This window comes from Solanum tuberosum, unplaced genomic scaffold (genome assembly GCF_000226075.1).
Source record: "Solanum tuberosum cultivar DM 1-3 516 R44 unplaced genomic scaffold, SolTub_3.0 scf00087, whole genome shotgun sequence".
Taxonomy (NCBI): Eukaryota; Viridiplantae; Streptophyta; class Magnoliopsida; order Solanales; family Solanaceae; genus Solanum; species Solanum tuberosum.
The window spans coordinates 748,883-764,161 of record NW_006239017.1 but is presented as its reverse complement, the minus strand read 5'-3'; the positions used below and the strand labels follow the sequence as shown (position 1 = coordinate 764,161).

The window sequence follows — 15,279 nt, the reverse complement described above, 5'->3', positions numbered from 1 at the left end:
GCTATCCAACGACCAAACAACCGTTACAAATGGAGGGCATTCAAAGTTAACGGAAAGACGTAAAAGGATACCTAATATTGCCTTCATGTTTATAAATTGCCTTGAAGATTCTCTTTCAGTGTTATTGTGAACCATTTTCACCTTTGCAAAAAACTGTGCGTCTCCAGAAAACTTTTCAAGTCGAGGAGCGTGCACATCTGAAGTAAAATGGGGGGTACCAAGAGTGGCTATAGATTCCCATATGTGATAACTTGAGGCAATTACCCAAAAAGAGAAGAGAAGTGATGAAGTAGAATAGAATTTGTATCTTCACAATATATCACATATAACAGTTGGAAGCCATTTCTGGTAAGAATTTTTCTCTTTGCAGATTAAGCACATTTCAAAGAGCTTTAAACAAAAGAAAACTAAACGTAGAAGAAAATAGAATTATACACACAACAGCACACCTCCTCAAGGATAACCTGGACGGGACAGGATCTCCTTTGACTTTGTCAGTTGTTCTACAATAATTTAAACAACATACTATTGGTGGTTATCAATCCGGTAAGCACTATCACTGACAGTCGTCCGATTAGACTCTCCAATTTCAGATGCCATGGCAATTACGTCAGGCGGTATATTCAAAGTTCCACTTCTTCTTCCCCAACTAGAGCGCCTAGGATGTAGGATACTACGCCCTTCAGCCAAGGTGGTGTTGCTTAGCTCTGGGGATGCAGCCAAGAGCTCTTCATCCTTATCTAACTGATTATCATTTCTAGGTTGTTCTTCAAAATCATCAGTTCCTGTTGCAGTCTCATGCCAACCTGGCTTCCTTCCCATTTCTAAGTCGCTCATTGTTTTCTCCAAGTTCGGACTAACAAAACCACCAGCCACTTCACGAGCTGGTATCCCAGGTTCTCTCTGCACTCTCTCCCTGAATTTGTTCCTGGAAGGAGGAATACTGGTGCAGAATATCTCTAAGAAGTTATGGATTACACCTTTGTCAAAAGGATTGACCCGCCGATCATATCGATATCTAAAGTTCTCATATGTAGACTGCAAGCAAATAGAAGACTCAAGTGTCAAAAACATCAAAGTAATTTAATCCTATAAATCCAAAGGACTTCAAACAAAGAAAAAGGGAAAACATCTGAAACACTGCAGTTGTCAAGAAGAATATATTACCTGGTTTGTGCCAATGAGATAAAGATGGAAGACAGACAAGCCACCAACAAACCAGACTGATATGAATGTATAACCGATCAACACAATGGAGGCAGGAGTCTTGGCCATTGCTTTCCAGATGTTGGTTTGCTCACCATCCATGATCCTTCTAATATAGACCCAGCAGAAGCCATGGACGTATAAGCAAAGAAGGGTTGTTGAGAATACAAACATGAAGAAGAAGCGGTAATTCCTCTGCACCACCAAACAGAATGTAGTTCAATTTAACGGCGGAAACATTTCACTTAGAAATTTTGTATGAAGGTGCTTACAAAATAGAAGCTATGAATATGATCAGACTAGGAAAATCTTTTCCAACTTAGAGACCTAGATGCCCTTTATCACAAAAAGGGAGATGATCAAGATGTTCTACCAGGATTAAGCGAGGAGAAGATGTGCAGATAACATTGCAAATGAAAACTATATTATCGCTAGAAAAAAATAAAAGAACAGAAAACAAGAGGAGTCGTCCCCCACCCAAATCACTCAATCTTTAATCTTAAATATTTAGCAAGTAGACAATTTTTAAGTTGATATACTTGATCAGTACTAGGCTTCCTGTTTGACAAGAAAACTATCAAGTATCTTTTTTGCCAATACCCCAAAAAAGAGGATCGTATACTTTAGAAGTTAGAACTAACTTGACTATGAACTGGCTGGTGTTGTTAACCAAAAGAGTGCATGGATGGGAAAAGTTCATGACAGACTGACAGTCGTTCAAGTGCCATTCTAGCTCTAAAACCTTTGAAGAGAAGAATTTAATTACCCAAAACATGTTCTTGAGGAGGCTTTATGGATTCAGGATAAACAAAGAGGAGAAATGATAACTGACTGAAATCCTTTTGGGACGACAGGCAAACCCAGCAATGCAGGACCGCTGCTACTCATGAACATAAAATAAACTGTGTATGTTTTAACATGCAGATATCAAATCACTCAGAACACAGAATCCAAGGCATCTTTCAGGCAACAATCAAAGTATGATCCACAAAGGGAAGAATCACAAAATCAATTGATCACAAATCAAATAATGACTAATCATCACAAATTATTGATACATACAGAACTGCCAACAATTGGAGTAACAAAAAAATTCCAAATACTGCCTCCTGAGATATTAAAGAAGTTACGAAAGTAATAAAAATAGGAATCTTAAGTGCATGTGTTACTAACAAATTAAGAAAAAATGAGGAAAACCATCTATGCTATGCAAAGATACGTTTTTTGAGAGGAATAAAAACTGAAAAGAGATTAACATATTGTAGTGTCCAACGGCAAAACGTATAAGATTTTTTAGAGATTAAAACTCACCAATCCAATACATTGCCCGACCCAGGGACAGTGATGGTCAAATCGTTCCACGCAGTTATTGCAAATTGAACAGTGAGAACACCGCGGAGGCCTATATAGCATGCAGGTATCACAATATTTGACTTTTACAGTTATTCCATTGACGTTCACGTCCTTGATGCGGGGCAAACGTAATTGTGGAGTTTGACCAGGTCCAGTTTGAATACTTCCTTCAAAGTTCTCTAGCTCTGGAGGATGAGGATTGCGAGGAATAATACCAGGATCTCTTGCAGATGTCAGTAGAAGCAGGACTAAAACCTTTCAAAGAAAAACACATTTATTACTTGACTCATGAATCTATAATCCCTCTTGGCCATAAAATTGAAGTTCAGGAAACAATCTAATTAATAGTTCCTTTATGTTATAGAAATTAGCAAGAAACATCAAAAATCCTTTACGCACAAAGAATTCTTTTTTCAAACGAAGACACAAGGTCACCTGTATTAACATGATAATAAGGGAAAACCAGAAAGTAGGCTATCCATTTTCGTGTGATATCCAAGAAATGAAAATAAAACTGCAAGAAACTAGACACAATCTCTAGTGCAGCGAAAAATAAAGGAATATACAAACTTACATCATCACATCACTCACTATCATATGTCCCAAATAACAGCATTCTTCTATTTTCCATCCCCACACCACCCCCACACAGCAAGCTTTTTCATCACCATTATATGCATATCATGGTTAGAGATTTCCTTTTTTCGTTGAAATGAACCATGATTAGAAATTTCTGTTCTTTAAAATTACGTAAATCCACCAACAGTCCAACACAATTACAATTAAGGCAAGTTAAAATCTCGCAAATTAGCAACAATTTTCTGTCTTTATTTTATTACTCTATTGAGAATAGATGACATACAAAGACTTTCACTTTTGTTTCTAAAGTAGACTGCAGCACATCTTCCACTCAATATTAGCCTTACTTAGTGCAGTCGATTTAAAAAGTTGATCCAGAATGCATTAATTTATGAAACAATATTCATGCTATGCCTTTTTTTCTTCATAATAGTAGTTTATGGGATGCTCTGACCATTTTATATGTTTGACATAATTATTCATGCAATCCACATATCTTATTATAAGTATGTATTCAATCCATATCGCCTGAAATTAATAAGATAATTACAAGGAGAATTCTTGTTAAAAAGAGTTCGTGCATTAATGGATATGGAGTATCTAGGAAAGGGTTAGGTTGGTTGAGCAATGGACTGCCAAACTGAGTCGATTACCAGAGGCATCTAAACAAACTAGAACTAGCATGTAAACTTAAGCCATTAGGCATGCTCCAGACCACCTACTGATGTTTTACAATGTAAAGAGTAGATACTAGTCAAAAGAACAACATTCCTAGAAGTTTCTCGTCGGATGAAGTTGTGGATTTATCATATTAATCAAGCTACAATGTTAAGCAACGACAAAAGATTTCTCGCAGTTGGATCACAATTAATAAATCATAACAAGCCAGTCTATTTGACAAATTATCAACATTTACAATTAATGTGCAAATGAAACTTGTTTTTGTTCATGAATCACCAAACATACTTTAATTGCCCAACCTGAATGCAAATGCAAGAAAGAAAATGAACAGCTATGTAAACAACACAGTATTTACATAATTAGAAAGAATGTATAGTCAAGTGAGCAGGAGAAACTACTCGTAGAAGTCCATTATCCGAAAATGATCAAAAGGCACAATACTTGCTTTGATTCCACCAGCTAAGACAGCCAATATAACCCTAAAATATTTGAAATCATGCTTACAGAATAAAATCTTAGTTGCCAACAAAATAATATAAGCACTTACATATAGTGTAAAAACAACAGCTACGACCATGATAGACCACCCCCAATGACCAGCAAAGTCATCTACAAGTTTCCTCGCAACAAATACGCAAAACACAGCAACTGGGGCAACTATAAGGAAGATAGTCATAAAGAGTGATCTCACATCAGGCCCAAATATGAACCTTCCTTGAAGACAAAATTTCTGCATAATCAAAAGGCAATACTTAAATTAAAAGAGAATAAGCAAAAATCACGAGATGTGCTGAATAAGACAGCCAAAAATGCAAAAAGAAAAATAATGTCAAAATTTTAGCAACAAACAACAATATAGCTAACTGAGATAACATGCTAACTATACATGTTAGTCTTTATGGCAAAAGGCAATGTCCATAAAGTTCCAATGTTCCATTAGCAGTAAAATTTTGACTTAATGTATTTGTAGCCTGTAGGTAACTATTTTGTTTTGCAGAAAATTCTGGAAAAGATAGTATAGAACTTCCCTTTATTGGGGTAGCTTATGGTTTTTTCCCCTTCTTTGATAACTTGGGGTAGCTTATGGTTTTCTTCCTTTCTTTCCCTCCATTCTTTAATAACTTGGGGTAGATTAGTCTCCAAAAGAAAAAACCTGAGGTAGCTTCCATCAAGTCATTTTTTTTTTTTTTTTTTTATGAGTGTGGTGGCCGCGCCAGCTTTCGTGTACCTCGACTAAATCCACAGGATACCTGCCACCTCACACCCGCAACAAGTACTAGGTAATTTTGTCCACCAGGGGTTGACTGCTAGGACACACCCTTGGGTGCTTTAATTTTGTTTAGTAGTAGTTCTTCTAGATGAGGAGAAGATTTTGGGGTCAACAAGTACTGCCTCAGTGTTTATTCTTTTTTCCTCCATAGAGAGTCGGAAGAATACAGAATCTTGCAGCAATTCTGCTTTTCGGACTCTCGTATTTACTTCTGATCCACAGAGAGATTCCTAAGGTTACTGGAACAACTCTTACAACTTTTATTCATTTTACTTTTGATCTTCGGGTTATGGAGACCTCAATTACTACATTAGATACCTGCTACCTACCAACATAGGTATGAGGAAACTTTGTCTACCAAATCTTAGGCAAATGAAAAGAAATCACAAATCATTTTGTCTCTACAGTCTACTTGCATTTGCACCCTAAGTCTAAACATACATGGTTTTTAGACCACTAGAGGCTAGACTACATAATTGGATGCAATTAGAATCATATACTAACACTTACTGACGTTGAAACCTTATCACTCAATAATTTGCTACCCTAGCTGCAGGGAATCTTTCCTCAACTAATGCACAACCTAGCAAGATCACCTTCCATCGAATAATGATTTTAAGTTTCTTATTTCCATTTCTCAATGAACTTAATTAGCTCAAACAGACTCTTATCTCAAATCCAAATGGCATGTCATCATAAACCACTGCTGAACCTCATTCCACCACCAAAATAAATTGAAAAAAGGAAACAAAATACTATCTCCTGACTAGTGTATTCTTTCTTACAGGACAAAACTTGAAAAGGTAGATAATAGATATTTAGTAAATGGATTAGCTGTCAGGTGGCACCACCTGAACTTACAGTCTAATGGTGCCAGTTTAAGTATCCAACACAATAAGTATGTGCTCAATTGTCATTGTCCCTTTCCCGTTGCTTAATCTCCTAAGTGACAAAAGAGAATCTAAAAGATGTCAATTGCTTAATGCTTGTGGTTTCCACAGAAATGGTAGAAAATAAAAGGTTAAGAACAGATTACAATACATCAAAAACTATTTTTTTAAAAGCTAAAACCTACTACGTGAATTACAAAACTAATTCAAAAATATGGACTATGAACAACAAATTCAACAGCCTATTCAACTAATCTGAAAACGATGCAGATAATGAAATCAAAAGTCTGGTAAATCCAACAATCTCGAGCAATTTAGAGATCAAAATTACAAATCGTTTCCACTAAAACCGAGAATTCAATCATCAAACTCCTACAATAAATTGAGAACAATTTAAGCAGAAAAAAACACACAATACCACACTCATAATCATTATAAAACCTAAAATATGCTTAAAAGTAGGATGAGCAAAGGAAATCAAATCGAGTACTTACATTACTGCCTTTCCAGGTCTGATACATCCGGAGAAACGGCGTATTTTCAACTGCGCCACCATCGGAACCCGTACTCCTCGGCGGAGCGACTCCATTCATGTCTTTTTTCTCTCTGTAACAGGAAAAAATTTGGGGAAGAAAAAGCTGTACAAAATGAATCGGGAAAAGGTCAAATGAAAAGAAAGCAAAAAAGGAAAATGAAAAAAAGGCGGCTTTTTATTTGTTTATTTTTTTCTCTCTAACTTTTATTATTACTACTGCTTCACTATTTCTTCTATTTGGGTTCTTTGCAGGGCAGCGGGGTTTGACTGAAAATCTGGCAAATGGCAAAACGTTGACTGCGTCAGCCACGTCAGATCACGGCGACTCTCCAGTGTATAAAAGCAAATGGACGGTGGCGGCGTTAATGTACAAAAATTTAAATGGAATATTTTATCCTACATACAACCTTTTGTTAATTTGAAAAAATAAATCAAAATATTGTTTGATTGTATATTACTTATTTTTTCACTTTAATTTTAAATTAAATTGAAAAATAGTTCTAATCACTTTTTTTGAGCTATACATGAATATTTCAGATAAACAAATTGCCTTGTTATCATCTCATTTGGTAGTTATGGATAGTTTGAAATAATATTTTTCTTCGCTTTTGGTAAACTCCAAATTAAAGAAACATGAAAATAAAAATGTACCACTACTTGTCAAAATTATATTAAACACATTCTCTTTTTAAAACAAAAGGCATCTTCCCCTTTTTGTCCATGCTTGAAATATTTTTATCTTTTTTGAATTAATATATTTTTAGAGTCCATGCTTGAATATATTTTCAAATAAAATGTATATTTAAATGATTAATTTCAAATAGCATCTTTAACTAAATTTAAAATATTATTCAAAAATTAGACCTAATTGGTGCCCTAATATCAACAAAGATTTGAGCATGAGGAGTGAGTGGCAATTGAAATGATTGAAGGCAAGCATTTTAAAATTGTGGAATTAAGTGGGGGACAAATTATGGAATTGCCGACTCTTTCTCTTTCTGTGGTGTAGCATTGGTGAAAGTTAGACCAGTTAAGATTATTTTTTATGAGGAAGTCATAATTAAATAATTGTCACATCATAAACATATGAAAAAAATTGGAATCATGAATTTAACCAATATCACAGTAGAATTCGAAATCCTTCAATTTCAGTTTTATCATTTATGGTAACTCTAATTTGTCACGATTCTAATTTACAAGTACTAATAATAAGATTAAACTTAGAGATTATCAATTTTTTTGAGATAGGTAAATCGAGTTTTCCTCCAAATATGAAATTTGGATATGCCACGTGCCTAAAGAGACAGAAAAACAAAGAGATGTGTGTTGTCATTAAATTATATATCCGTCAACTTCAAAATATGAAAATAGATAATAAAATATCTCATATTTGAGTGTGATTTTAATATGTAAATGAAAAATCAAATTTAAAAAGACAAACTATGTATTTAAATATACATTTCGAAACCAAACTGTCAGAAAACTCACAAAAAATTCTTTTAAGTAAGTTGTTAAAGAGTTGAGGTTAACAAACCTTATATCCTTAAAACCAATAAGTAAAAGCTTTTAAAAATTCATTAAAAACCATTTATGATTCAATAATGCTTAAAAACAATTGCCACCGTTAATGGCCTCAACTATGCTCTAACAAATTAAGTTAATTTTTTAAAAAAAATTAACCAAAATAAATGATTCATAATTAAGTATTAAATGTCCAAAATCTTTATAACTCGGAATCTAAAAAACATAATATAATTAGGTAAATGCAAAAATTAGTTATTGTCGCAATCTCTTGTGGGGTTTCTGTTTATGAATACATATATTTTTAGCCTAAATTTGGGAATTTTCAATATAGCCATCCATTTGAAGATATTGAGTAGTTTACCAACTAATTGGGTATTTGAGTTGACCCAAAATCATATAGGTGTCCCAAGAAAAATTAGAATATTATTAAACAGCACATTTTGTATTAATTAATTAATTGGAATTATTATAATAGATATTAATCTGTATTGCCAACTGCCAACAACCAACGTCAAGTGCCATGCCAACTATACAATTGTGTTTTACTTATTCGTTGTCTCTTATTTTTATTTTTATTTGAAAAATAAAATGAAGATCCTAAATTGATACATGTAGGAATGTGTGTCATTTACGAAAATTTTCTAAGAAAGATAATGCTACTAAAAGTAGAGAGTCTATTTTCGATAGATCTTTGGCTCAAGAAAATAATTTAAAGCAACAAACAGTAACAAAAATAACAAATTGTAATACAATGAAAAGTACAACAAAACAACAAGTAATAACAAAAATCGAAAGTCAAGAAACTATAAGATTAATACTACGACTACTAATATGAACATACAACGAGACAAAACATTGTCACCTACATGTATCTTTCTTAAATTTATTTTTCTTTTCATGTTTGAAAGCTGAGTCTATCTTTTTTGTCTTTTTGATAACTTGAACCCACAATCTACGGGTTTTCTTGCCAAATGACTTAACGATGATGAATAAGCTCATGCCAACCCCCATACCAATCAAGTTTATTGGCCCAACTAGGCGCTGGACTCTTTGGGCCTGGGCTTATCTAAAATAATTTGGGGTTAAAAAAAAGGTCCTACCGGGAGTCGAACCCAGGTCGCTGGATTCAAAGTCCAGAGTGCTAACCACTACACCATAGAACCCGACATGTTGCTGTATTGTATTAGTCGGGTCTAATATTAATACAATCCAAGTAGCTCCCAAGTTACGAGTTGAGTTGGATTGGGCAGCGGAGCAGCTAAATGATCACTTGAATGCCTTTATCGAAAAATTATATAGTGCAGATAAAACATAACATGGTACATATAGGTCAAAATAAAAATAACTTTTTTAGAAATCTAAAATAAAATTTTGAACACCCTTAATTCATAGCATCGTCATCGATATTGAGACCCTTTCTGCTAATAAAACACCACTTAGATATTTTCTAATTCAAATGAATAAATATAAAAAATTAATTTAAGTTGCAGTTATTAAATTGTGCTTTCAATTCTCATCAAAAGTTTGGGAAAAAACAATTCTCATCAAAAGTGTTGTGAAATTTGGAATCATGATCTAACTTTTGAAATCGAGTTAGTCAGAGTGGATAACCATTTTTTTTCTTCAGATAACCATTTTCTTTACTCAAACATTGTCAAGGAAAAAGAGAACTTAAGAAAGGGAAAAAGAGATGATAGAAATAATATATATGTGCATATTAATTCACTAATGTTATGTAAAATAAACCTTTGTGATTGAAACCCTTCCTTAAACCCTCACATATAACAAAAGGTTAATATACCGAACCACAGTGTTATTCATTTCGGTTGGGAGTGAGGAATAAATTAGCCACGTTGTCCTGCATGGCTTCAAAGATAATAGGAAAAAATAACATAATTTCGAAGGCATGTATGTAGTGGCTGCTGAAATATATTGAGAGGACACTAGCCATCCAAAAAATCCTAAATTAAAGTTTCGTCCTCTTGTTGTCTCCCATTATTTTTCCTTTTCTAAATGTGAAAAGGTGGATATATACAGGATTAATCTTATCCAAAAAAACATGAAGAAAAGCCAATTACATGATATAAGATATAGTTCAAGATTTTGATCAATTCATAAAAGGTAGCAAAGTTGTTAAAAGAAAATTAATTTCTCCACATATATCAATTATCTCAAAGAAACATACGTCTCTTCCTTCATCCCTATTATGATTAATTTGGAATTGCCCAAAATGATAGTTCTGATTTCTGTTCTAAATAATCAATTTTGGGCAAAATATGCACCATATCATATCAAAGTATTGTTACAGAACGCTATATATACTACAAGAAAATAGGGAATTTATCGATAATTTCTAGCTAATTCGTCACCAAAAAGCTCCTAGCTAGTTCAATTTTTCTTATATACCATCACAAAATCAAGTTAGCATAAGATTTCGATTTATTTAGTTTGAAAATTTTGTCTGTCATTAATTTTTTTATTTTCTAATAATTAAAATATATACTCAAAACACCATAAATTTATTTGAAAACTCTTATATATATCGCGAAAGATCGAGGAAATAATGATAACATTCTTTATAACATATATAGTATAAAACCACGAAATTAGATTCATTTAATCATATTACGTACTACACAGATTATTGAAGCAACGTAACCCACCTACAAGACAAGATAAGCCTACTAATAAAGCTTCCAAAGCAAATCATGTTCTAGTGATAATTTTCATCACCTACATACAGTACTGTAGTAAATATATTGTCCTTAAAAAAATATATATTAAGGCAATAGGACTATATATAATCCGATTCTATAAATTATTATTGCCAAATGGCAAACATTAATTGGTCCTTCCATCATTCCTGGATTGATTTTTTGCTGATTAGGAACACATTTTGTTTTCAGAAAAAAGACATTTCTATATTCAATAACAATTTAACTTTAAAATATTTTTAGATGTTTGTGAAATAAGTTATAACCACACAAATATCTATGACTTAATTCAAATAACATGTTTTAATGATTTTTTTTCTCTTTTTAAAACTTATTATCAAGTTAAATAACATTACATAAATTGAAACGAAGGGAGCAGTTAATCACTGGCAAGCTTAGTGCCCCTTTAGATTGAAAGATGAGTCAATGACATAATAAAAGCGTTACATAGGGTCCTTTGTAAAGATATAATTATTAAACACACCTCATTAAAAAGTGTTTTTATTTGTTTTTTATTTTAAAGAAATTGAAAGAGAAATACAGTATAGATCATAAATAGAAGTTCTCCACTAATGTCACTTACTATATAAACATGTCAAATGAGACATCTTCATTCATTGACAAGTAGAACTACTCAAATATTTGCAAGTATAAGAGAGCTAAGGCAAAATATTTCTTTCTTTAGTAAAAAAAAAATGGCTGGATTTTCTGACCACTGGACCTTTGCATTTGGTGTCCTTGGTAATGATTCTTTCGTTTCAATTTATGTGTCTTGCATTTTTTTTTAATCTTTGATACACAAAAAATTAATTATCAAATGATTGCATATAATATTCTAATTTATAATTTACGTACATATTTTGCAGGAAACATAATCTCATTTTTCGTTTTCCTTTCTCCACTGTATGTCTCTTGTTCCTTAAATTCATTTTTATCCTCCTTCAAAGTGTTATTATATAGTAGTATTTTTTTTTTTTGTGTCAATCAATTAATTAATTTGCATAATTATGCTTGTACAGGCCAACATTTTATAATATTTATAAGAAAAAATCAACAGAAGGTTATCAATCAATTCCATACGTGGTTGCTTTATTCAGTGCAATGCTTTGGATTTACTATGCATTTCTCAAGACCAACACCACACTTCTCGTCACTATTAACACTTTTGGATGCTTCATTGAAACTTTATACGTTGGCTTCTACCTTTTCTATGCACCAAAGAAAGCCAGGGTAAGGTTTTCGATATGCTTGTACTTTCAAAATATATCAGATCACCTAAAAGATAATTATATGTAACTGTTCGGAATTAATTTTTGACTTTGCAAATGCAGGTCCAAACTATAAAGCTACTTCTTTTATTAGTAGTTGGTGGTTTTGGAGCTATTGTCCTCGTCACTCAATTTCTATTCAAAGGAGCAATTCGTGCACAAATTGTTGGATGGATTTGCCTTGTGTTTTCCTTATGTGTTTTTGTAGCACCATTATGCATAGTGGTAAGTTTATACATACATTTGTTGAAAGATTTTAACTTATTGTGTAGAATTTTCACACTATCAGATCACTTAAAAGATAATTACATGTAACTGTACGTCTACAATAAGTAAAATTGGTTATCTACAAAATAAGTCAGCAAACTTGTTACAATATGTTAAATTATATATGTACATCGATAATATAACTGGAAAATGATGTTGAAGTTCTTATTTAATGCAGAGACAAGTAATCAAAACAAAGAGTGTGGAATACATGCCGTTTCTCCTCTCTGTTTTTCTAACTCTAAGTGCAGTAATGTGGTTTTTCTATGGTCTTCTATTAAAAGACTTCAACATTGCTGTAAGTTCTCTTTAAACTTTCATTTCCTACTTATAAGTTATAACATATACACTCTGTTTTAATTTGTTTGTCTTAATTTTTTTTAGTCCATTTCAATTGTTTTTTGGCAACTCTTTAATTTCAATGTTTCACGTGACCTATTCAAGACCACAAGATTAAAGGACATTTTGAGTATATTCTACATATCTATGATTTAAGATCATAAGATTTGAAAAGTCTTTTTTACTTTCATAATAGTCCGTATCAAGTCAAAATCAAACAAATAAATTTAAACAGAGAGAACATAATTATTTGAACTCCAGAATTAATATATATTTTTTCTTTCTAATTTTTTTGTTGAATAGATTCCAAATGTGTTGGGTTTCATCTTTGGTATTCTCCAAATGATACTCTATGTGATGTACAACAAAAAAGAGGAAGTTGTTATAAAGGAGCAGAATCTTCCAGAGCTAAAAGACCATGTTATAATCTTAGAGGATGACAAGAAGAAGCTTCCAGAACTAAGTGAAGAGCAAATTATTAACATAATGAAACTTGGTTCACTTGTTTATTCAGAGAAGAATTATGGAAATTTAAATGAGGTTGCTAAAAATGACAAGGTTGTTTCCAAGCTGCAAACTGTGGAAGCTTGACACTTTGTAAATTTGTTTGGTAATTTGTAAATTTGCAAGCATCTTTATATTATCCCAAATACAAGAGTTATTGGCTTATTTTGATTTGTATTGTATTTACATAGTTAGTGCTTAATTATCAACTGTAAATTATGTTTGCCCATTAATATTTCAAGGTCTAATTGTAGTCACTTTCTCATGATCTCTTTTATAACTCTAGTGCTTTCTTATACGGCTACACTTTTCTATAACAATATTTTATTATGACGGCCTAGTTTTATTTGATATCAACTTTCATGTTATGTTATGTTATAGATTTATCAACAAGGTTTATCAAAAATAAAAAAATCTCTATAAGCTATAACATGTAAAATATATCCAGACAAACAACACAGTTATAAAGATATTTAATTGTCTATATTGAGAATAAATAATTTGTTACTATACTTTATACGATTAGCACACTGCACATTATTAGATCATAATCTCATGTCATGGTTTCTAAACGGAAGATTATTAATATATTTCGAATCAACTAATCTAAGATGGAAAGGAAACTAGAGGGGAATAATACTGGATATATAATACTTAATACTCTTATTAACAAGGGAAAATTTATTTATTTTTTAAAATATGTTTAACTAGCCTCGAGTAATAAGTAATTCATTTTTTTGGGTAGTTAAAGCTGTTTTACAATATCTTGCATTTAAAGGTTTTTCAAAATAAACAAATTTTTATAGTTTTTGCACAAATTAACTAGTCAATCCACGGAAAGGTACATTAATTATTGATAAATATATTTTATGGATCCGGCTTTTCTCCATTTCCCTTATCTCCATTTTCCCCAAGTTTTTACTTTGATCGAAGACACTTGACATATGGGAAAATTAATGGCTAAGATTTAATTAATTAAATCGATTAAATCAAGGTCTAATCATAATTTAGATAATTAATATTTCATAAAAAAATTAATAATGTCATAATTATAACAATAAATTATCTTATCCGTAAATACATAATAAACTTTTCTTTATTTTCCTACTTTTTTTTTCCCAACGAGTATCTATCTTTCTACTCCTTTTTTCCCCAATTAAGTTAATCTTTGATTCAAATTTTCTGTGGATATTTCTCTTTAAAATTACTAAATTAGCTATCGTAGAGAATTATATTGACAAACAATTTAACTTATGATTTTTTCTTTAAAAAAAATGGAAGATAAATGCGGCTTAGGAAAAAAATTAGGAAGAGAGAAAAGTTTATACTCCCTCTGTCACCGGAGTTTAAGAAAATAAAAAAGACTTTTAAATTTTGTGATCCTAAATTAAAATTATGTCCAATGTACAAAATTACCCTTTAATCTTGTGGCCTTAAACATGCCACGTGAAAAGTTGAAATTAAAATGTTACCAAAAAAAAAAGATCATTCTTTTTTGAACTGACTAAAAAGGAAAGGAGGTCATTCTTTTCGAAACGAAGGGAGTAATATTTTTATGAAGAACATAATATATTGATATAATTGTGGCATTATTAATTATTTGATGAAATATCAATTACCTAAATCATGATTAAAATCTTAATTTAATGAATTAAATCATAGTCATTAATTTTTTCATATGTCATGTGTCTTCAATCAAAGCAAGAACTTGAAGAGAAGAAAAATGGAGAGCAGCAGATCCATATTTTATTATAGTAAGACTTTATGAAGAGTAAGTTCGAGCCTTTAGTAGAAAAATATTTTAATGTTTCTTCTTTGCATGCAATTTAAAATTATGGACGTGATATGTACAGATAGATTATAATAGCAACATGAATAAAGCTAAAACCCCCAATTGTGCCAGACTTTTTAAATTCAACTTTCTTTAGATCATATATTTGCAGCCTGTCCTCTTTGTTCGAAGTACACATTGGAGTTTCGATTAAATCTGGATCGCGCACTGCAGAGTCCATTCGAAGGTGTGACGCTCCCAACAAGATTTTTTTCATAGAGCTCGAACTCGAGACCTCTGGTTAAGGGTGAAGCAATCAATCACTGCATCACAACCCATATTGGTTTGTCCTCTTTGTTAACGCTTGCTACTATATAT

General features: G+C 31.9%; 2 protein-coding genes and 1 non-coding gene across 3 annotated transcripts; 1 reads left to right on the top strand and 2 right to left on the bottom strand.

Moving 5' to 3' along the window:
- Positions 1-282: 282 nt before the first annotated feature.
- Positions 283-6,673, bottom strand: LOC102587700 (probable protein S-acyltransferase 7). Its single transcript, XM_006347286.2, has 5 exons — positions 6,474-6,673; positions 4,367-4,549; positions 2,518-2,814; positions 1,168-1,401; positions 283-1,038 (listed from the first exon to the last, which is right to left on the bottom strand). The coding sequence occupies exons 1-5, from the start codon at positions 6,570-6,572 to the stop codon at positions 526-528; spliced, it is 1,326 nt and encodes a 441-aa protein (XP_006347348.1). The 5' UTR covers positions 6,573-6,673; the 3' UTR covers positions 283-525.
- Positions 6,674-9,129: 2,456 nt separating this feature from the next.
- TRNAQ-UUG (transfer RNA glutamine (anticodon UUG)) lies at positions 9,130-9,201 on the bottom strand. The gene has a single exon. It is a non-coding gene; the product is annotated as a tRNA-Gln (tRNA).
- Positions 9,202-11,361: 2,160 nt separating this feature from the next.
- Positions 11,362-13,398, top strand: LOC102587047 (bidirectional sugar transporter SWEET12-like). The gene is made up of 6 exons (XM_006347284.2): positions 11,362-11,493; positions 11,619-11,655; positions 11,772-11,982; positions 12,084-12,245; positions 12,466-12,585; positions 12,930-13,398. The coding sequence occupies exons 1-6, from the start codon at positions 11,448-11,450 to the stop codon at positions 13,215-13,217; spliced, it is 864 nt and encodes a 287-aa protein (XP_006347346.1). The 5' UTR covers positions 11,362-11,447; the 3' UTR covers positions 13,218-13,398.
- The last annotated feature ends 1,881 nt before the right edge of the window (positions 13,399-15,279 follow it).

Bases quoted from the DNA above. Each gene is read 5' to 3' on its own strand.
- LOC102587047 (XM_006347284.2), top strand. From the start codon at position 11,448: ATGGCTGGATTTTCTGACCACTGGACCTTTGCATTTGGTGTCCTTG. The intron at 11,494-11,618 runs GTAATGATTCTT...CATATTTTGCAG, and splicing joins CTTTGCATTTGGTGTCCTTG to GAAACATAATCTCATTTTTC. The intron at 11,656-11,771 runs GTATGTCTCTTG...ATGCTTGTACAG, and splicing joins TTCGTTTTCCTTTCTCCACT to GCCAACATTTTATAATATTT.
- LOC102587700 (XM_006347286.2), bottom strand. From the start codon at position 6,572: ATGAATGGAGTCGCTCCGCCGAGGAGTACGGGTTCCGATGGTGGCGCA. The intron at 2,815-4,366 runs GTAAGTGCTTAT...TTTCTTTGAAAG, and splicing joins CTGTTGTTTTTACACTATAT to GTTTTAGTCCTGCTTCTACT. The intron at 1,402-2,517 runs GTGAGTTTTAAT...TTGGTGGTGCAG, and splicing joins TCGGGCAATGTATTGGATTG to AGGAATTACCGCTTCTTCTT.